This window comes from Petromyzon marinus, chromosome 2, assembly GCF_048934315.1.
Source record: "Petromyzon marinus isolate PM22_M1 ecotype Great Lakes invasive population chromosome 2, UKy_Petmar_22M1.pri1.0, whole genome shotgun sequence".
NCBI lineage: Eukaryota > Metazoa > Chordata > Hyperoartia > Petromyzontiformes > Petromyzontidae > Petromyzon > Petromyzon marinus.
The window spans coordinates 14,189,225-14,212,931 of record NC_133668.1 but is presented as its reverse complement, the minus strand read 5'-3'; the positions used below and the strand labels follow the sequence as shown (position 1 = coordinate 14,212,931).

Below are 23,707 nucleotides of genomic sequence, written 5' to 3'. Positions count from 1 at the left end.
GACAGGGGGCGGGACGGTGACATCATGTCCCCCTGGGATATTTAGATTGGGACCCGTGACGTGTTCGAGGTCGTTGCGGGGAGCCAGGAACGTGTGAAGTTGGGAATTGGGACCCAGGGTAGGGGGAAATTAGCACCAGGCTAGGGTAGCCTGTGGGTGTGCTAGGGACCTCCCCAGTACCCTTCCCCTGGGGGAGCAATGGGACCCAGGGTAGAGGGAAATTAGCACCAGGCTCGGGTAGCCTGTGGGTGTGCTAGGGACTTCCCCAGTACCCTTCCCCTGGGGGAGCGATGGGACCCAGGGTAGGGGGAAATTAGCACCAGGCTAGAGTAGCCTGGGGGTGTGCTAGGGACTTCCCCAGTACCCTTCCCCTGGGGTGTGGAGTGTAGGCAGTGAGCGTGCAGTACACGGAGTCGTGTATGAAGAAAAGTCCTTAATAAAACAACTGGCGCAAGCCCCTACATGAAAATCTGCCTCCGAGTCGTCATTTACGCCTCAACACATATAACATATTAATTTCTACATATTTGTGCATACACACACATATATAATACAAGGCACCCACTGAACACTTACCCGGTCAATGATCTCAAAGATGGTATAAGCAGCACCCCTAGCGACAGAGATGGCCTCAAGGAATGGGGCCGCTTGGCCAATTCCAAATGCTCCAATGATGACGGCGAAAAACACCTGCCACAGAAAATATCTCATTCAGCCTCACCTCAAATCAGCACCTTATCTAAACGCTTAGCACCTCCGATTAGCATGGTTGGTTATGTATGGTGCGAAATTAGTTCAACATACATACAGAACTTATCAAGAAATATGGGGCTGGGGTTTACATGTTGGCACGTGTGGGATGGCTATTGGCAGGTGGAAAAAGCCCATCCTCCAACATAGGAATCGTGCCCTATTTCTTTTTGTAACACTTCAATCACAGAATTGTGTGTATCCAGATAGAATGTATATATTTTACCTGTGTGTACTGATGCTTTTTCATTGAGATTAACAAATTCACATTTATATATATTTATATATATTTTGTTATTTTGTTGTTTCTCTTCAACGTGACTTTACCGAAAAAACTAAGAATATGAATTACTGCAGTCACGAAAGCTTTAAATCAAAATTTAAATTCACATTTCTTGCCGAAGCGAAACTTATTTTGTAAACATCAAAAAAACACAATTTAATGAAACACTTGAAAAAAAATGAATGTCAACAATCGCTAATATGTTCTGACAAGTGTTGTATTGTAGTTTATCAATGTTCCATAATAAATAAAAATACTGTCATTATATACAACTCATTGCAAAATGTGTTCTGTCGTGTACAAAGCTATTACTAAATCCTGAATAGAACGTTGCAAGAAACATTATTCCGATTGCTGTTGACTTGTGCGCAGGTTTGTGAATTGCTTGTGCGGACACTCACAATCATGACGTTCCCTATTGTGTAGGAAGTGTCCTCCAACACCAGTCTGCTTCCGTACCAGAATGCCAGCGAGTACGAGGCATATACGATGAACATGGTGAAACCAATCGACAGGTTTGTAGTGATGGCCTTCTTAATCCCAATATTTCTGGCCTCCACAAGGTTCTTGTCGTATCTGCCGCAGACAAAGAGAATTGCTTAACATCAATTGGAAAATATTGGTTTTGACAAGTGAGAGGCTGTCCAGCACTACATCGTGAATGGTATATGATGAACTCAAGTTACATGCGTGGACTATGAATGTGCGTTACTGTGTGTGTGCGAGAGAGCACTAATATAAATAAATAAATAACTGGATTATTTTTGGGTTGTACTGCGCATTGTTTGCCATAATGTCCGACTTTGCAATCAACATGCCTTTCAGTTCCTGAAGAGAAGCTTCCAGTATGTGGAGAGAAACGTAGGACATAAGCCGAGCAACTCAAAAACACAGCAGGGATAATCCTACGCAGTACTGAAAAAGTTGTCATATACACTGCCCTATGACACAATCGCATTTAGCGTGCTAAAGTTTCAGACAATGGTACTGCATCAATGCAGAGAGGTGCTGTGTGTGTAAAGGTTTGAAACATTGGTCCATTACATGGTCCCCTCCTATAAAATCCACACCTCCAATTAGCACAGTTGGTTAAATACAGTGCAAAAGAAGTTTAACATTCATGCACACAAAATCTGCCAATCCCTCTCGTGTGGAGTCACGTTTACGAGCACTGTGTGCTTGATCCACCCATCAAAAGATCTCCTCCCAGCCCCTGATGCACAAATCACCTCTTGAGCTCCTTCTCCTGACCCCCGAATGCCATGACGGTGCGAATGGCAGAGAGGACCTCCTCCGCCACGGCGCCTGCCTTCGAGTACGCCAAGAGCTCACGGTTCGTGAACGAGGTCAGGATCTACCAATAGTCAAAAAGAGCCAGCATTGAAAACCAATCGTCAATTACAGTCTGCCTTGCAGCACAAAATGTAGGGTTTCATGCCAATGCCTCGGGAAAGGACCCCTCTTCGTCGCAGCATCTCTTTGCTATGGAAAAGGGTAATTGCCTCAAACGTCACCTATGATATATATTTTTCCTTTTTTGGGCAGTGTTATTGATGAAAGTGTTAAGTTTTTGTCAATTGTGAATGTTCACCCCTGGCAATGCAGGATTGCATTGTTGTGTTTGTTTCACGTAAACAATTACGCAGCATAAAAAGAGGACATACAAATTATTATTGCATAAGGCTCATCGTATATATGTTCAAACTGTTTTTAGTCAACAATGTCAAATTGATTAACGTCTTTGAGAAAGTAGAAAATTTTAAATAAAATGCAAAACTTAAACAAAAGCTATGAACATTTATGTGCATTTAGGCCTGTTAAGTAAAATGATTATGAATTCAGTGGATAATAACACTCACTATCTTATAATGAGCAACTTTTGTACAATTATTTGTCATGGTTGCGTCCCATCATCATCATCATGAGTTAATCCACCTTCAGAACAAATTACGAATACAAAGCATTTTATGTCATAGTTCTATAAACAGAATGTAAGACAATCTTTGAACCATAAATGGGCTCACTTTTCAAGGTGCTCCTGAGCAAGAGAGACGTTTGTTTTCGATTATGTCAATGCTGCTTGAGTGATGTTTGTAATACACATATACAATATATCATCACCTATCCCTTCACCACAGTTTAATTTTGTCCTTAATCATAACGATTGTGAAAGTCACCACTAAAGATTCGCCTGTCAACTCTCTCCACATTCGCCAGCCCTTCACAGTCTTTGTCAAGCCTTGTACTGGCTTTTCAGTTCACATTGTCATGATGCTATACCTACTACATTATATACAAAAAACATGGCATGTTAACGGTTGGTTAACAATGTTCAACGATAATGTATACAGTCCACTGCATGTGGGACACAGATGCGCTTTTCCCTATTAAGAGTTCATCAGTGAGCCATGCATGGCTACAGATGGCAACATAAGCATAGCCGAGCAACGGAGCCCTGAAGAGTCAATGTAGCTCAGACGTTGGGGTATTTAAAATGCTTAGAAGCCATCGTGCCCAGTGCTGTTCCTGACCTTTGACCAGAGCCCTGCGGAGATAGCGAGCACGGGGCTGATGGCCAGGATAACGAGCGTCAGCTTCCAGCCCTTGATGAATCCAATAATGAAGCCCGAGATGAAGGTCGCCAGGGACTGTGCGAGCAGTGACACCTTGTCACCCATGCCGTCTGTGACCTTGTTGATGTCACTGTAGAGAAACACATTGTTACGCCACCTGAATTTGTGGTATGCTGCGTGTTCATGGTATAATGTGAGATATCGTGGTACGGTGTGAGTGATCATGGTGCGGTGTGAGTGACTGGGATGTGATGGATGATCCTGGGTTGGTGTAAGTGATTTGTGGTGTGAGTGATCTGGGTGCAGTGTGAGAGTGGTGTGGTATGAGTGAATTAATAGTGGTGTGGTGTGAGTGATTGTGCTGTGGTGTGTGTGATCATGGTGTGTTGTGAGTAATCATGGCGACATATGTGTTCTTGGCGTAAGGGATCAAAGTGTCAGTGATTCTGGTGTGAATAACCATGCTGTCAGTGATCGTGGTGTGGCGTAAGCTGGTTGATCATACTCGGTTAGGCGCGTGTTCAGCTCCCCTGTCTGGTTGACATCGAACCAGCCAATCTCCTGCCGCAGCACGGCGTGGAAAAACGTCTCTCGGATCCTGCGTGCCTGGCGCGATGCCGACAGCACCCAGAAGGAGATGTGGATGTATGATGCCAGGAACGCACCGCCGCCGATGCCCACATAATAGTACGCGTACCTGTGTGAGTAACAGGGGTGCGGGTGCCTGAATATCGGTTTCACTTTATAGTGATAAGCACTATCAAGAAAAACAAACCTGTGGCATAAGTTTTGTGCTGTATAATTGCTCATTTGCTTTCTGGAAATGGGGCCACATCCTACTTTACTCTTCACCTGAAGTGGATCAATATTCAATTGCGTAAGAAAACTTTAACGACAATAAGAACTGTACTTTGCTTTGTTTGTTAAACCTATTTCGCACCATACTTAGCCAACCATGCTCAATGAAGGTGTGGGGGAAGGACAGCAAACTAAATAGAAAAAAAAACTGACTAACACTGACGCACCATACAGTACGCCAGCACATTTAATATAGAACTTCACCTCAGTTACATTATAATTTTATGGCCAAATTTCAATAAAAAATTTCCAGCTCTTTTGGCCTATCTTTTGGTATGGTCATGATATTGTGTGAGTTACGGAGAAGGAAAAAACATCCAAACGAATGTGTGTGATGGAATTTCCCACCATATTGAGGTGCTACCTTCATTCTCTACGCATACGCACATCTTTCCTATGCTTATATAAGCCCGTGGACAATTACTAAAATTTACAGCCCTTTGTGAATTCGCTGCTGAATGAAGACCCTCATCCCCCGCCCGGCTCTCCCCCTGGCCAACCCCTTTTGCCTTCTCAATGCGATGCCTCAATTCTTTCCCGTCCCCCAGCTTTCCGTTGCCCCCCAGCTATGACCAGGCCTACCACACCTCATCCTTAACACTCGCTCCTGTTCTGTTGTCACTATAACTACACCGCCACTTTTAATAACCCCAGCCTTCATCTCAAACCACACAATTGTATAATCGCTCTAAACTGCCTTGCAAAAGGCGCTATATAAACTTTGATGAGATCATATAAGATGCTGCATAAGTCATGGGGTTGTTTTGACAGACCTCCCCATGCTGGCGAGTGTGCGTTGGTAAAGAGGGGGAGCAGGGTGGGTTTAGATGTCACTCACCACTGATGTTAGCCATTGCTCTGAATTAAACTCAGGTTGCTGGTTTCACAGCACAGTGTGCTAACCACTGAACCACCACTCTATCCTGACATACAGTACTATATAGAATATGTGTTCGAGCAGAGGCATTTGAGTTACCGCTTAAGGATAATTGGTCTGGTGTCTTCTGGCACTTTTGTAGAGCTTGTGGCTTTAAATGTTCTGGGTTGTGGGGAACTTGCATGGTAAGCTATTTGTAGGAGTTGACCACGCGAGTTTGATCTCATAGTGACCAATGCTAGTTTTAACACAACATCCACCACTCAGAACACGCATGGTGGAATGGCTTGCAGGAACAGCATGGTAATATTTTTGCCATGGGACTGTCCACTCATAACAAAATGAGCAAAAGTACAAACAAAAATATCGCCCATATAGCCTTTAACAGACTGTTGGGGAAAGTGCTTTTATCGAGCACCTTTGAAGGCCGACTTTAATTAGCAATACAATACATCCCTATGCAGATGTGAACAATCTCTTGGTGGTGTGTTATCCTGTGTGCACTTAGTATGGCTCATGAAATATCTCTCGAAGGCATACAATCTTGACATCCAGACCACAGTATGTATGTGCTATGATCTATATACACACACGGCAGAAAATGAATGAAGTACCTGTATACCGCTAGGGGAACACCAGTGCATTAATTTATTATATTAGCAGTCCACATTCCCTGATGGCCAGGGTTAGGACGCACTGTACTATTAGTTAATGATAGAACAATTGTAATCTAGTGCGTAGTGTGAGTCTAAATGCATCAAACTAATTTTAATAAGTCTAATTATTGGACTTATGTAGTAATTACATTTTAAACGTTTTTTTTCACTTAAGAATCGCATGAAACATATCTAGAGGATAACATGAACTGTTCATGACAGCAAGTTTCTGGATGCAATCTGCACAGAGAAACTATGTCAATACCGTGTCATCTGGTCCTCAAGGCTTTCTGATTCAGTTACATCTGCAAACAAAACAACACATTACATGGCTGTAAATCTGCATCAGCAAAATTATCATTTTTAATTCTTAGTTTGAATAAAATGTTGTATATTACCATAATTTGATGAATGAAAGCCTGAACATGCTACAACATGATGTCCAACAAATAATTTATAATCCTTCAACTTCAAATGCATCTCCAAGTCATGGTTAAATAACCTCGAGGCCATGAACAAAGGTCAGCACAATAAAACACAGAATACGACAAGTGGATTGCAACAACAAAAAAGGTCCAATAAAGATGAGCAATAAAATGTACAAACTGTCCTCGTGCAACAAGTTCACTGAGTTATTACAAATTCCAGATAATAGCACGCAGCTGGCAGTCACGATTGCAAAATTACCGTATGCTAGTGATTGCCTGTATGGCAAAGGCAATATATTTTCAACGTAAAATGCAATTTAAAGAAATGTGTTTGTAGAAATCCCATACAAACACAAAATAGTAAAATGCTATGGTTGGTAACGGAGTGTGATTAAACTGATTACAATAGTTTCGCGGCAAAATCAGGGGCAGAATTGAAAACCATCTTACTTGTCCCGGTGTTGTTCTGAGCATCATTGACAAAGGTGTCTGTCATTTCTCCAAAGAGGATGATCATTACTGGGAGGGCGGCTCCGTTTGCAATTGCAAAGATGAGTCCAACCACCATCATCAGCTTGTCCAGCCCACTTGCAAAACGGAACTACACATACAAGGAAAATCTTCAATTTTTATTTTTTTATACCTCAGGTGTTGATGTAAAACAAACTGTTAATGCCAGTATCCCAACTGTAACATAACATACAATTACATAAAATAATAATGGAGTCTCCATGTTCAACCAGTGTTGAACAGAGCTACTAATATCCAGTGGCAGTTCTGAGCTACTTACACACATTCTACATAAGTATGACAGGGATCAGAATACCTCGTGGACAACCATTGTTTGGTTTTGACACAGTGGCACTTATTTATCGCTTTGGGGAATAATGGCACAAAAAAACAGGCAAGCAAAGATTGTATTAAAAACCTGTAGATTCCATTTCAAGCCAAGGTGGATTAATACGTCGCAGGATCGTGGTGTGAGCTTGGGGAGGCCTTCATCCAGCAGTAGATTAATCTGGGCTGATGATGGTGATCATGATATTTTATTTATTGTGTTTATGTAATGAATAACAACGGAATATGTTTATGAAGTAAATGATTTAACCCATGTTTAGGGTAACATACCAGTCCGAAGAGCCCAACCATATTGGTTTTCACTTTGGGTTCTTTTTTCTTTTTGCTGAAAATACCACGCACATTTTACTTTTTTGAGATTCAATGGACAACACTTTGCGATGGTCATGGGAACTTTACATGTTTTTAGTTCAAACCTTACTGAAACACAACAAACATTTGCATACATTGTTCTCAATAAAAACATGTATATGCCCCATGACAGATAAGGCATGAGGCATTAATTTACAGTTAATTAACAAAGGACTGTAAATTATTATTCATATAAGTTTGAAAGAGCGTGGGAAATATCTATATATAACACAAGTTTCAAGCAAGATGAATGAGCGAGTGATTGAGTGAATCAATTAACCTTTCATCAGTCCATTACTCACCCATGCTTGGCGTCTTGCTCGGTGTTAACGCCACCATCCGTTATATTTTCATAAAGAGGATCAAGATTCTTTGCCGCGGCGTCTCCATTCTCAACAGCTCCCACGTCAACCACAGCCTTCTTCTTGCCCATGTTTTTACCTGCGTGGAACAAAAGAGGTGTACAGGTACCGGCATGGTTATCCACACGCACCCCATACCGGCTGCCTTCCTCGCCTTCCATCTTCCTGTTGCAGTTTTGCGCGTCACACGTCATTACCGTGCTGCTAGGCTGCACATCCTGTGGAAATATATATTTTTTTATCATCTGCCTGCCGGTGTCGGATTCACAAGCTAATTATGTTGAATGCTGTAATGCATATTGCTAATTTGAGCATTGTTTTGTTTGCACAGGATTCCGTTTCTGCTCCTTCAGTGTTTATAAAGCACCGTGAAATAACTCATGTAGATATTTGATTAACCGGTGATTATTATGGATAAATATATGGTGCATGATCCTCCAAAGCGGACTTGCTATACTGGATACAGGTCCATGACACGCATTATATATGCTGTGTACATACCATACACATTACTGGGACAGCTGCTAATATTGCTGAAGCCACCAATGTTACACCTTTCCTTGATGCAGTTCATTTACATATTTATTATCCGTTAAATTCATTCATACAAATAATTTATTTTTACTTTTTAAGGGTTTGCTGCTCAAAGTCTCGCAATGCAAACCTATTCATAGTCAAATTCAAAACTTGTTACTGTTCTTTACATTTTCCAGTTTTTTTAGGACACTGCTGTGTAAAGTGTGACCTCCAACTACAAAATCAGTCAATATTTCTGCCCTCTTTCTCTGCTCTGAAGATGGGCGATTGTTTAAAATGTCAGCTCATTATATTTTTTTCTAATGTGGGGCAGACATGGTGATGAATCTGGAGAGTTTAATTTTTGATTTATAGCAGAACAACTTAAATGGCTGGTTTATGTTACAGGGCTACAACTTGAACAGAATGCCCGAGAGAGTTTGACGGACATTTATGGATTCATCATAGTTATGGGATGAGTTAGAATTAGGTCGCTGGATGCATTTAAAAGCGAACTCGAGATTCAAGAGCTTGTCATAGATACAATCACAAGGAAAGGCACAATGAGCATTTGGTTATGATGTCTACCTGAATACACCCCTCTCTGAGGGCCAGTCAAACTCCATGCGGCTGTTGCTTTAAATGCCAAAAGATAAAAGCCTTGCTCTTGACACTGAACCGAACATTCGTGAGACATAGGTAGTAATTGTGACATCTTGAGCTTGGGTTATGAGTGCTCATAATTTTAAAGCCAGTTTGGGTTAAGTGATAACTTGAATATAGGATAATGTAGCACCTAAACATGTGACTGCTGGCTGTCATAATATTACAAAGCAATACTGTACAGTTTTGTGGGTTAATATCCATTGTATTGCACAAGAAACCATGATAGCGGTTGCCATTGAAAATGGGAAAGGTACCAAGATATTATCATCGCCTTGCAATAATTCCTGTGCCTATACTGCACATCCTTTGGTGAATATGTGATTAAAACTAATTTATAAGCTCCGGTTAAACACTTTAACTATAACTGTACTGAGGACTGCATCACCATTACATTCCATATCCAGACCATTTTGCACATGTGGTCAACCCTTAGAATTTGTTTTAGAAATATGAATGCTGTGATTGTGGATAAGACTGATAAAGCAAACATTGTATCAGAGCTGGACTAGTCGTGTTGTCCAACTAATCGAATAACACGACAATATTTAGAAAAAAACTGGCACCTCTTTTCTCACAGGTGACAGTATTGTGGAATGTCAGCCCCAACACACTGAACGCAGCCTGTAGGGGGTTTACCGTCTTCGTGCTGCCAACATTTTCAAAGGGGCTCGAGTAATCGACCACAAAAAAAGAAGCCAATACATTTTTTGTTTAACCATGCCAGCTCTAGATTGTATGTGGAGTGATGGCATGACCATGCATGGGGTATTACACAAAAGAACACTAATTATAGTGGCCTTTTCATATGTAAACATCTTGCTTACAAAACAGAGACCAAAACTTGAGAATGGTGGTTAAAGCTTTAAGAATGTATTGCTTGACTCAAGACAATAAAATGGAAAATGCTGTGAAACTTTCACTGCAACAGTGTCCCAGACACAGTGCACTTTTGACCATCGTGTCTCAATCTGTCGTGGGCCGTGTCCACCCTAACATCAAATGAAACATGACATGCAACCCCCCACCCCCCTTTGAAAAATAATATTGAAAATTCTTTCTCACAGTTCTCATAGCGTTCATAAAACTGGTCACCACTATTACGACAATTTTGGAAGCTTGTCAGAGTCAGTGGGGGGGGGGGGGGGGGGGGGGGGCAATGGCAGGGGTTCGGTTACACAACAGGGAGTGCATTTGATGTTTATAAATATTCCCCCCTTGAAAAGTTATTTTTCTGAGTTCTCATAGAGTTCATGACTGAGAGGAAATCCGACTGGTCACTATTATTGATATGACAATTGTGGGAGCTGTTCAGAGTCAGTGGGGGGTAGGAGGTGGGTTGCACAACAGGGAGTGCGTTTGATGTCTATAAATGTATATGAGGGCTACAACACACTTTACAAGATATTAATAAAAATCAGGACCCCTGACATCTTGGCGACCTGCAAAAACAACAGAAGTGGAAAAGTTGGACAGAAGGGAAATGCTTGACAAAAGGAAAGTCCCACAGTGCTAGAAGATCGCCGTAAGTTCGGTTTGAGCCACACCTCCAGAGGCAGGCAAAGAGTTCCATAGTTTAGGGGCAGCAATGGAAAAATCTCATTTCCTCCGACCATGAGTTCGGTGAACCTCGGAAGGTATAGGCACGCCATAGCAGTTAAATAATAAACTCCTGTCTAGGGCAGGTGTCCAGAGATGCTTACACAACTACATAGGGCCCAAATTGCACAATATACTATCCAAAGTGATAGTGATCACTTTGTATTTTATCGGCAACTTTAATTAAAGCCAGTGTAATGCACGGAGAGTGGCCATAATATACTCTCAGCGTCCCATGCACTTGAGCAAACGTGCCACCACGTTCTGCAGTACCTGCAGCATCCGGAGCGGGCACAGTGGTAGCTCTTAAGTAAATAGCGTTTTCGTAGTCCAGGCTACTCGGCATGAAGGCATGGATTAAGTTTTCAAGATCTGGAGTAATCGGAGCTGGAAAAGTTCATTTCTGACCATCACATTGACCCGGGTTTCCATGGACATGAACTGATAAAAAAAATCACTCCGAGATTTCAAAGTTGATATGGGCTGGCCTAACCCCACTGATAACTGGAGCTTCAACTAGGCCTTGCCAAACTTACAACTTCCTCTCCAAACCCACACCTATCACCTCTGTCTTGTCAGGGTTCAAACCCAAATAATAGTGGTCATCCAGGTAGTGACCTCAGTCAAGATAAGACAGAGAACGCACCCCCTGGAAAAAGGTGAACGAGACACAGATCTGTGTATCACCAGTGTACCGACAGTATTATCTCCAGATGATATCTCCCAGTGGCCTGCTTTATACGCTGAACCAGAGCAGTGACAGTACACAGCCCTGAGCCACACTTAAATGGTATGGGAGTACAAGTGTATCTTCTTGGTACTTTCGGTAAAGTCACGTAGAATTGAAATAAAATAATAAAAATAAAACATAATAAAATAAAAATTCTTACGACGTTTCGGCCACAACACAAGTAGCCTTCCTCAGGTGAAGAGACGGAACTTTCGGGAAGACAGCGCTTCAGTGACCACAGCCAAGCTTTGGCCGCGTCTTTTAAGCTGGGTGGGAGGAGCAGAGTGCCTTGACTAAGGAGTTTACATATCAACAGAATAATTTAGCATTGAAGTAGCTATGTTAATGTGTTGGATTAGCATGATATTAAAGTCAGAAATTAGCATGCATATGGGGGATTAGTATGATGTTAGTGTGAGGGATTAGCATGTAACTATGTCGGAACTATGTCAGAAAAAAGTGGCGGTTTCTTTTTTCTTTTCAACGTTAGCACCACTCTGGTTAGCACCACGGAAAGCGACGAGCTTTGTTCAGACGGACGAGTCCATCTATGCTCGGAACAGAGGAGGGGGGAGAGAAGAAACAGCAACGATGCGCTGCTCTGTCCTGTATTGCGTTACTACTATGCTACAAACTAGACTACTATACATTACAATCTTATACCTTCCAATCTAAACTACATTGTATAATATCATATACACAGCCTAATGTAAGCTCTAACATTACGCATTATATTGAGAGGCAGTGCCAGCAAATGGACTGCGGTCTGAAAGTCACCGTAAAATAACAATCAATCAAGAACCAAAATGATTTATAACGTCTTTCCAATGGTTACTAAGCCAGAATCCATCTTCTCGGTTGAAATTGTCTCTGTGTTTGTATATGTGGATGGCCTCATGAACGAATCTCTCATGGCAACTGGATGGCTTGCAGAAAACCTCCATCTTGGAGAAGTCAATGTCACGTGAGCCTACTGAATTATAGCAGTGATCTGCCACGGCTGAGGTGTTCGTCCTACCATGTTTCAAGTCTGCTTTATGTTTACGGATGCGGTCCGAGATATGTCGTTTGGTTTCTCCAATATAGCTGCTACCACAGAGGCAACTTAGTTTGTAGATGCCCGGGTACTGTATGTCTGGAACCACATCTTTTACCGACGGAACCAGATCACGGATTTTATGTACTGTGTTGAATCGGACCTGGATCTTGTGTTTATTCAGGATTTTGGAGATCTTTTTGTGACCCCCGCAATGTAGGGTAAGGTGATGGTTTTGAATGGCTCCTTAAGAGGATCCTTCTTCATGGTTGGAGTGATGGCTTTGCGGATTGTGTAGTCGGAGTAACCATTAGCCTTGAGAGCTTGGTGTACGTGCTTGAGTTCACTGGTAATGTGTTCCTGGTCGGAGATGCATTGGGCTCTATGGTATAGAGTCTTGAAGAGGGAATTCTTCTGGGATGGATGGTGGTGGGAATCCGATTTTAAGTAAGCATCCGTATGGGTAGTTTTCCTGTAGACAGAGTGGCTCATTGAACCATCAGGTCTTCTTTTAATTATGACATCCAAAAAATGTAGCTTGCCATCTTTTTCGACTTCCATGGTAAATCTGATGGCTGGGTGTATGGAATTGATGTGGTCGAGGAATTGGTCTAGAGCAGGCCGGCCATGTGGCCAGATGACAAAAGTGTCATCCACGTACCTCTCCCATAAGGTCTGGCGTAGAGTGGCAGTCTGGATGGCGTCAGTCTCATATTTCTCCATGAAAATGTTGGCTACAACCGTAGATAGGGGGAGCCCATTGGGTGCCCTCAGTTTGTTTGTAGAAAGTCCCATTCCAGGTGAAGTATGTGTTGGTTAAGCAGTGTCTCACCAGGGGGGGGGGGGGGGGGGTACATCAGTATGCAGTCCTTGATGAACCAAGTCTCAATAATTAGTAACACAACACAGGACAGAGCAGCGCATCGTTGCTGTTTCTTCTCTCCCCCCTCCTCCTTTCCGAGCATAGATGGACTCGTCCGTCTGAACAAAGCTCGTCATTTTCCGTGGTGCTAACCACAGTGGTGCTGACGTTGAAAAGAAAAAAGAAACCGCCACTTTTTTCCGACATAGTTCCGACATAGTTACATGCTAATCCCTCACACTAACATCATACTAATCCCCCAGTTACATGCTAATTTCTGACTTTAACATCATGCTAATCCAAAACATTAACATAGCTACTTCAATGCTAAATTATTCTGTTGATATGTAAACTCCTTGGTCAAGGCGCTCTGCTCTTCCCACCCAGCTTAAAAGACGCGGCCAAAGCTTGGCTGTGTTCACTGAAGCGCTGTCTTCCCAACAGTTCTGTCTCTTCACCTGAGGAAGGCTACTTGTGTTGTGGCCGAAACATCGTAGGAATTTTTATTTTATTATGTTTTATTTTTATCATTTTATTTCAATTCTACGTGACTTTACCGAAAGAACCAAGAAGATGAATCCCTGCAGTCACGAAAGCTTTAAATCGAAATAGTACAAATGTAGTGGTGTTATTTCACACGGACAACTTCTTCTTTTCTTTTGTGTCACTTTATTTGTACAGAACTCCTCGCGTTCAACACCACGCGTCTCCGTCGCAACTCCTCTTTTACTGCTCGTCTGCTCCGCTCCGCTCGCTCTCTCTCTCTCGCTCCGCCAGCCTGCTACGTTGCCCTCTGCCAGCTTTTCCACTGCTAGCCTCTCACTATACACTCCGCTAGCTCCTCTGCTGCTCACCTTATCACACCCACACTTAGGATTCCGCTAGCTTGCTATATACTCTGCTAGCTTCTCTACTGCTAGCCTTAGCACACTCACACTTAGGATTCCGCTAGCCTCTCTACTGCTAGCCTGTCTACCCTCACTCCTCCAACCTCGCCCGTGCCTCCAGCGGGGGATCAGCCAACACCGCTGGAGAGGACGAGGTGTGGAGAGCGGGGTCCCGGACTTCTCTTGAATTCACTCTTGTCTTCACTCCAACCAACTCAACTCCTCTGCCTCACACGTTCCCCTGTTATCCCCCTCCTCATTAAGTGCCCCCAGATGGCCCTCATTAAGCCGGCATCCTCCCCATGCCTCACGTACGTGTTCTCCCCCTCATCGCCACTATCTCTCGCCTCCGTGGCGCCTACTCCGCATTTGCATTTGCAGCCAGCCAATCACTGCCTCTTTCTCTAATTGCTGGCGTCTCTGTCTGCTGTCACCCAGGCCACCTGCCTGCACCTGCTTATCCTGAGCTGACCTCACTGTCTGCAACCCCGTACATAATGCAACTGCTGTTTGCAAACCCTGCACGCGTTACACCACTACACAAGCATATGAGTAGGCAACCAAAACCAATGTTTTGCTCTGTGCCTTGGAGAAATTAGGAAATCCATTGTAAGGTAGTTTCCCCTCTTCCTGCAAGGTTCTTTAGGCCATCTGTATCCAGTGACCAAAGGTGTCAGAAGCAGCTAAGAGGTTTAGGATTGCTACTCTGCGCATCTCACCCTTGTCCATCACCTGGAGAAAATCATCCGCCATTCTATGAAACGGATTGAAACCCGACTGAGAGATATGAAAAGAGCAGCAACCTTCGAAGCAACGCTAAAATTGCCGAGTCACTGTCTTCTCAATTACCTTCACCAAGAAGGGGAGGGTCAACATTGGGCAATAATGTTCTATTGCATGATTCGCGAACCTTAGTTTCTTGAGCAAAGGTTTAATGCCTTTTGGACATTCGGTGACACATTGCCCTCTCACAGGGATGTGGATTATACAAAAAATATTTGACATGGTACCTGCCCTCATTGTTTTACCAAAGAAGAAGAATACAGGACCTCACTACAGGCCATGGTTCTCAAGCTCAGGAGCAACTCTTTAAGGGAGAAATATACATATGGATCCTCCACGACAAGATATGCCATGGTGTCAAGGGGCAAAAGGACCGGTTTTAACTATGGAATTATACTCTTTGGTTTTTCGGTAAAGTCACGTAGGTAAAATAAAATAAAAGAAAACAACTAAATTAAATCACGACGTTTCGGAGGCAACACAAGCTTCCGTCTTCAGGTGGAACAGTCACAGCAAGATAGCAGAATCAAGTGGGGAGCTCTGAGACCCTCGAGCTTATATACAGGTTAAGGGGGGGGGGGGAGGAGCCAAGCAGGGGACATTGATGGAGTGCGGTGCTAAGTTAATCCGTCTTTTGTTATGTTGAGGGTTCGGGGGATGCGGTGGTTCACTGCACGGGGGCAATGGAAAAATGGAATAATACCTGCTCTGATCAGGTCACAGCACTCAAGTAATGATTCTGATTGACAGGTTATGCAGACCAGACGAATCAAGCTGTCCACCATTTGGGACAATTTAACTCAATTGGCAAGATTAATCTCCACATGAAGAAGATATATTATCTTTGGAGAATTACTTTTTTTTTTAACCGACCATGAACAATCTTGAAAATCCTCCAGAAATGCTCTTCTCTTTAGACCGTTTTTTTAAACACCCTATATTGCCCTTTAAACCATGAAGCGCTCAACCATTGTCAGTTTGGCAATGGTTGCCAGTTTGGCAATGGTTGAGGATAGAAGCTGGTTATGCCCACAGTTCATCGTTATCAAGGGAGGTGGGGATAGAGTACTGGCTCTTGAGAGTGTCTAGGAACCACAAAGAAGGTTCATTTGAATTATAAGGACAGATATAAATGTTATATGACCCACCACTGTATATCTGAGAGTCCTCTGATTACAGCCAGTATGTACTGTACTATGACATGGCGAGACTATGCAGAAAATGTCCATTTCATGTATCTGAATGCCATATCCTGCGTGAAAATCGGGGAGAGAAGATAAGAATGTTCATGCGGGCTACCCGCAACATACTGAGAGAACCCCATTGATCACATGGAGTCCAAAAGTTCTGAAGCCTGGCCGTTGCCCACGAGATGTACCCATGAGTTGAAGTCACCCACAAAGATGGTCCTCAGCAACTCCAACACAACTGCAGACTCCGTGCCTGACAGCTCAGTACACTTATAGCTTTCCACTTTCCACTATAAGGCCAATTTCTACTACAATTTCTATGGAACTTTTCCATCGAATTTAGATTTTTTTTTTAAAAGGTCATGTAGTTCTGAAAACCTGTCATACCTTTCCTTGTTGAGAATCACTGCGTTAGAACATATGTTCCAAAGTACAACAGTTAAGGTGCCTGCACCTACCACTGTGGTGAACCAATAAGAACGCAGCCAAGTTCGTTGATGTCATGCAGCTTCGTAATGATCCATGTAGAAAATATACAAAGATACTCAGTTTCGCATTAACAGACTGTTGTGGAAAGTTCTGAGCACCTATGAAGGCCGGCACGGCACACGAGGGTGGTGGGTGGCCAGCACCACGCCGGGACACCTTTGCCTCCCCTGTGGCGATGTGTACACATCGCATCAGGTACTCATTTGAGGCTGAGTCAACCTAGGGGAGGCCCAGGACCGATTCAGATAATCGTCACTGGTGTTGGCCATGAGTGGAAATCGAACTCCGGCCGCAGTGTGCTAACCATCATACTACCACTGCCCACATGTCGACAAATACGCACACACACGTGCACTTCAATATCCTGAACATGAAGAGTATTGTTTATTCTCTTGAAGGTAAGAAGGCAGCATGAGGTTGTCAAGAGCAGCAGGTTACTGGATATGTGAATTGTAATGTGTCGACATTGATATACAGACTTCTGACCTGGTAAAATACAAACTGGAGTTCAATTGAACCATTATCGAGCGCAGGTGGGACACAGGAATTCCCTATATCACTAACAAATACCTATTCGCATACGGTAACTGTTAGCCTGGAAATGACATCCCTCTTTTTCAATTGAGATAACTTAAAACGCTCATCCTTACTGATGTTGCTGACTGGTATCTTAGCGCTGTTGAGAGTTGCAGCGATTTCAGATCTTGTCACGTCTGCAGCGATGTGTCCCAAACCCTTAAGAGCTACATCGACCTGGGCAATAATATAATCGATTTAATGCTTTCGGGACTGCAGGGATTCATATTCTTGGTTCTTTTGGTAAAATCATATAGAAGGGAAATAATAAAATAATAAAAATAAAACAGAATTAAATTCTCACGAGGTTTCGGCCACAACGCAAGCAGCCATCCTCAGGTGAAAAAAACGCCACTTTTTCGACATAGAAGTGTAATGTATAATGACTTATTGTCAGTAGCTCAGCTTATTGGAGAGTATATTGAGTACATTGAATATATTGATGTAGTTTATATTTGTTTTTTCACATCGGTTTATTGTATGGTAGTAGGGTATGTGTCGTTCTTTAGAAACTCCCTTTTTTGTTTTACACATAATGCACTAGCTTGATACGCGGTGGTTTGGGCTGTTGCAGTTCTTTATTATTACAATTTCCCTCCCCTTATTACTGCTAATCCTATATAATACATGAGCATAATATGACTTTGAGACCCCCACCGCCTACACATTCCGCAAGGAGTGACTAATCCGATATCTGCATTTGTCATCAATATGCTAAATTTCTATGTTGATATGTAAACTCCTTTGTCAAGGCGCTCTCCTCCTCGCACCCAGCTTAAAATACGCTGCCAAGCTTAGCAGTGTTCATTAGGACGCTGTCTTTCCGACAGCTCTGTTTCTTCACCTGAGGACAGCTGCTTGCGTTGTGGCTGAAACGTCATGAGAATTTTATTATGTTTTATTTTTATTACTTTATTATTTCCTTTCTACGTGACTTTACCGAAAGAACCAAGAATATAGTATCATCCACTGGTATGTATTTGGGGGTGACTCCGAAGTTCAACCCTTTAGCCAAAACCGACTTTAGACCATCAGAAATTGGGCTATTACTCAGATTAATAACAACCTTATCAACATATTCTTGGTTCTTTTGGTAAAGTCACGTAGAAGGGAACAATAAAATAATAAAAATATAAAACAATAAAACTCTCATGACGTTTCGACTGCAACACAAGCAATCATCATCAGGTGTAAAAACCACAACGTTAGCACCACGGAGAGAGATTTTGCAGTTTGTTCAGATGGACGAGTCCATCTATGTTCGGAAAAGAGGAGGGGGGAGATGAAAAATAATGGATGTGGTCTGAAAGCCACCTTAAGCGTGATCAATCAATTTAGACCCAAAATGGTTTATCAAATCCTTCCAATGATTGCTAAACCAGAATCCATCTTCTCAGTTGAAATTGTCTCTGTGTTTGTATATGTGGATAGCCTCATGAACTAATCTCTCATTGTAGCCAGATGGCTTGCAAAGAACATGGCCGGCCTGCTGTAGACCAATTCTTCGACCACATCAATTCCATACACCCAGCCATCAGTTTTACAATGGAAGTCGAAAAAGATGGCAAGCTACCTTTTTGGATGTCCTAATAAAAAAGAGACCTGATGGTTCAATGAGCCACTCTGTCTACAGGAAAGCTACCCATACGGATGCTTACCTGAAACCGGATTCCCACCACCATCCATCCCAGAAGAATACCCTCATTAAGACTCTGCACCATAGAGCCCAATGCATATCCTACCAGGAACATATAGCCAGTGAACTCAAGCACGTACACCAAGCTCTTAAGGCTAATGGTTATTCTGACTACACACTTCGACCATGATGAAGGACCCTCTTGAGGAGCCTTTCAAAACCATCACTTTACCCTACATTGCGGGGATTACAAAAAAGATCTCCAAAATCTTGAATAAACACAAGGTCCAAGTCCGATTCAACACATTACATAAAATCCGTGATCTGGTTCCGTCTGTAAAAGATGTGATTCCGGACATACAGTACCCTGGCATCTACAAACTAAGTTGCCTCTGTGGTAGTTGTTACATTGGAGAAACCAAATGACATGTCTCGGACCGCATTCGTGAACACAAAGCAGACCTGAAACACGGTAGGACCAATACCTCGGCCATGGCAGATAACTGTTATAATTCAGTAGGTTCACATGACATTGACTTCTCCAAGACAGAGGTTCTTTGCAAGCCATCTGGCTACCATGAGAGATTCGTTCGTGAGGCTATCCACATGTACAAACACAGAGACAATTTCAACCGAGAAGATGGATTCTGGCTTAGCAATCGTTGGAAGGATTTAATAAACCATTTCGGGTCTTAATTGATTGATAACGCTTAAGGTGGTTTTCAGACCGCATCCATTATTTTTCGTCTCCCCCCTCCTCTTTTCCGAACATAGATGGACTCGTCCATCTGAACAAACTGTAAAATCTCTCTCCGTGGTGCTAACGTTAAAAATAACCGCCACTTTTAAATTTTTTTATTGTTGTGGTTTTCACACCTGATGATGATTGCTTGTGTTGCACTCGATACGTCGTGAAAATTGTATTGTTTTATATTTTTCTTATTTTATTCTTTCCCTTCTACGTGACTTTACCAAAAGAACCAAGAATATGAATCCCTGCAGTCACGAAAGATTTAAATCAAAACCTTGTCAACGTCTAACTTTTTAATCTGTGGATCTGGTTTATTCTTGATTGGTTTCTCTAAGACGATGGTACTTCGCACGCCTACTGGCTATCAACAAAGATTCGTTCATGAAGCCATCCATATATACAGACACAATTTCCACTGAAAGGATGGTTATAAACTCAGCAATCATTGGAAAGATGTCATCAACCGCTTTGGGTCATGACTTGATTTGTGTTTTCTTTTCAACCTCCACCGTCAGCAGTGTGGGTATGTGGAGCGAGGTGCAATGATTGCCAGGCGGCCCTTTGATTGGTATAGACCCACTGCGTTGGCGTTGCTTTCTCCTACATTAACATTACGACATGTCTCGGACCGCGTTCGTGAACACAAGGCAGATCTGAAACACGGTAGGACCAATACCTCTGCCATTGCTGATCATTGTTTAAATGCTGTGGGCTCACACGAAATAGATTTTTCTAAGACGAAGGTACTCTGAAAACCCACCGGCTATCATCAGAGATTTGTTCATGAAGCCATCCAGATATATAAACACGGACACAACTTCAACTGAGAAGATGGGTACAAACTGAGCAATCATTGGAAGGACGTTATTAACCAGGTAAAGTCTTAACTGACTGTGATGTTTCACTCTCATGCTCACATGCCCTTTGGATTGCACTCTCATGCCCACATGTCCTTTGGATTGCACTCTCATGCTCACATATCCATTGGATTGCACTCTCATGCTCACATGTACTTTGGATTGCACTCTCATACTAGGGAAGTCGCCGATGCTGTGGCATACTAAGCTCGTGCATTGATATGCTAATCTCTTACAATACAATAGCCACTTCCACAGCCTCAGGCAGACCATCTCAAGCCCCGCTCTCTTACCCTGAGGCTGCACCCATCTCAAGCCTACATAATACCTTTTTTCAGTAGCTTTCTCTCTCTCACCTGAAGATGGTCGCTTGTGTTGAGATCGAAACGTAATGATCAATTATTTTTTCTACCTACGTGACTTTACCGAAAGAACCAAAGAGTAACATTAGCTTCCCCGCCCATGCTGCTGACACACTTGGGCTACGCCCATCTCTAAACCTTTATAAACAGTTTGCCTTTAGAGGCTAACTCCTGTTCTGCCTTAGAACAGGTGTGTGTACACAGGAATTTCCTGTTTGGAGGTTGAGTTTGGTCACGTGACCAGGAAGTTACGATTGGACATCCTCTAAGCCATGCGTCAGGGTATCAGCCATTACACAGAGTACAAAATGGTGGCACAAATAACATCCCAGTGGAGACAGGTGCAACTGTTCATTGTGGGACTTTAAGAAGCATTGTCTGTAAGTTCGTTTATGTTCTTATAATGCTGGGAAGGCTGTTATAATGTTAGAATGGCCGTTATAATGCTGTAAATGCCTTTATAATGCTGTTAAATTGTTATAAGTATGAGGCCTAATTAACAATGAAGCCTGCCACTTGCCTTATTGTGGATGTTACTTGTAATTGAATAAGACGAGTCAGACTTCTACCCATGTAACCTTATTGCGATCTTGAGAGCAAGGATGACGAAATATATCATCCACAGTTCAGTGTTATGTATAGTGCTGCACATTTAGGATGCAGTATGGTGATTACACGATGTGCCCTTACTTAACACAGTAGCTTATTCTATAGCTATTCAGTACTAATGTAGGTGCCTGGTCCATCCAGGATCTATTGATGAGTTTCATGTTATCTAAGACAATGTTATGATGTTGTAGTGTTCATTAATTGTATTGATATTTCCAAGTATTAATAGATGCTGTATTTGTGCTGTGTTTTTCCATCAGTTTTACCTCGTTCAATTCATTAAATACGTTTGGAGTCGGATGTTCACCCTGGCTCTGAAGGTTTATTGAATGCGAGGTTATCAACTCGGATAGTGGTGCAACGCAGTGCACAGCGAGGCCGAGACAATTCTCCTTTTCCTGATGACGACCACTTGTGTTGCGGACGAAACGTCGTGGTTTTTGTTTTAATTTCTATTTATGTTATTTAAATTACTGGAAGAACCAAGAATACGTCTACATTATAGACTGCCAGTACGCTCACTCAGGTTAAGAACAAAGCTACAGTCTACATTATAGAGTGCCAGTATGTTCACCGAGGTTAAGAACCAGGCTACAGTCTACATTATAGACTGCCAGTATGCTCACCGAGGTTAAGAACCAGGCTACAGTCTATATTATAGACTGCCAGTACACTCACCCAGCTTAATAACCATTGCTACAGTCTACATTATAGACTGCCAGTACGCTCACCAAACTTAATAACCAGGCTCCAGTCTAAATTATAGACTGCCAGTACACTCACTCCAATTAAGAACCAGGCTTCAATCTACATTAGTGTTTATGATTTTTTTTATTTTTTTTTTATTTTTTATTCACTTTATTTATTACTGTTATTTTTCTATCTACGTGACTGACACGATACCTCAATCTTAAAAAAAGTATATATTTTTAAATATGAATTCCACTTCGATCGCAATTTAACCGTGTGAAAACCTTAAACCGAAATATCCTGATAGGATTCGGTTTCGGGCAATGGGTCTTTGTAAGAGACACACGAGCGCGTGTATAGCTCGTAATGTTTAGTTCGTTCTTATACGCGCACACATCACTACCAATCAAAAGCCCACCGACACCCCTCCAACAACCAACGTTACTGCGGTCAAGTGACACGGAGTTCCAACTCTGTTTACTGCGCGAGTTGTCGTGCAAGTTAACTGTTAATTGCACACCCGTGTTGTCTGAGGTTCACGCACAGTCTTGGTGCCACTCACCCAGACCACTTGCGAAAACGCCGGCTGCTTGCTCGCCTCCTCCTCGACTTGCCCTCCCCTCGTCACTCACCACCAACTCCCAACTACTACAGCGGTAGTCGAGCGATATTATGAGTGTCGGTATCTATAAGGCGGCAACGCTAAGACGTTGTTGGATAGATGGCTCGGACGGAGTCTTTCTTGGGCGTCCGATTTTTCGCCTCTGTCGGCGGCGGTGTCGCTTCTCCGTCTGGCGGTGTGGGGACGCGGGCGAGCAGCTTTTAAAAGAAACACCTATCCCGCGTTAACCATTAACCCGCTTCCCTGCCTCGTCGGCAGCAAAGGTCGCTCGATACTTGGACGCTATCACGACCACCAAGCTCCTAGAGAATCACACCAACCCCTTTCTTTGGCGCGCGTCTTTCTCTCTTCTGGCCAAATTTGGTTATGCGAGCTGGCGTTGGTGGTGGCTGCTGCTGCTGCTTCTACAACACGCGTGTGTGTGTATACACACGCGGAAACAAACAGACAGAGATTCCCCCTATAGCATTCCATGGACTGCAGGCCAAGTGCGATTAGTGAACACCTATAAAGGCCGGTATGGCACACTAAATGGGGGTGGGTGGCCAGCACCACGGCCAGTTGCCTTTGTCTTTTAAAGACAGGCGGACTGGATAACCTCCAGGACTGAGAGGTATACGTAAGGCTGTCGTGGTCACATGACGAATTGACAGCTCATACCTTACCCCTGACGGAGTTTCCTGGCTTTTTATGACACGTCTAATCCTGGCTTCTTTCTACACATTTAATTGTCGCCAGCCATAGTCAATCTCACTGCTGGGTGATTGCCTCTGAAATCCGTTTCCGTCCCTAACGATTCCTGCGATGCAATCACCAAAGGGCCTGCACAGAAGAAAATGAATCGCTTAATCTT

General features: G+C 42.9%; 1 protein-coding gene across 2 annotated transcripts in view; it reads right to left on the bottom strand.

The window, feature by feature from the left end:
• LOC116946899 (ATP-dependent translocase ABCB1) overlaps nucleotides 1–23,467 on the bottom strand; it is a 42,994-nt gene extending 19,527 nt beyond the window's left edge. The window contains exons 1-10 of one of the 2 annotated variants that reach the window (XM_032962162.2): nucleotides 22,795–23,467; nucleotides 7,937–8,075; nucleotides 7,554–7,608; nucleotides 6,876–7,026; nucleotides 6,263–6,302; nucleotides 4,112–4,303; nucleotides 3,565–3,736; nucleotides 2,263–2,387; nucleotides 1,435–1,609; nucleotides 577–690 (exon numbers count right to left, since the gene is read on the bottom strand). In XM_032962162.2, the coding sequence (XP_032818053.2) occupies nucleotides 577–690; nucleotides 1,435–1,609; nucleotides 2,263–2,387; nucleotides 3,565–3,736; nucleotides 4,112–4,303; nucleotides 6,263–6,302; nucleotides 6,876–7,026; nucleotides 7,554–7,608; nucleotides 7,937–8,067 (1,155 nt within the window). In that variant the 5' untranslated portion in view covers nucleotides 8,068–8,075; nucleotides 22,795–23,467. Of the gene's footprint in view, nucleotides 1–576; nucleotides 691–1,434; nucleotides 1,610–2,262; nucleotides 2,388–3,564; nucleotides 3,737–4,111; nucleotides 4,304–6,262; nucleotides 6,303–6,875; nucleotides 7,027–7,553; nucleotides 7,609–7,936; nucleotides 9,276–22,794 lie in introns of those variants that run through there. The other variant, XM_032962152.2, reaches the window with a different exon arrangement.
• Nucleotides 23,468–23,707: the final 240 nt, after the last annotated feature.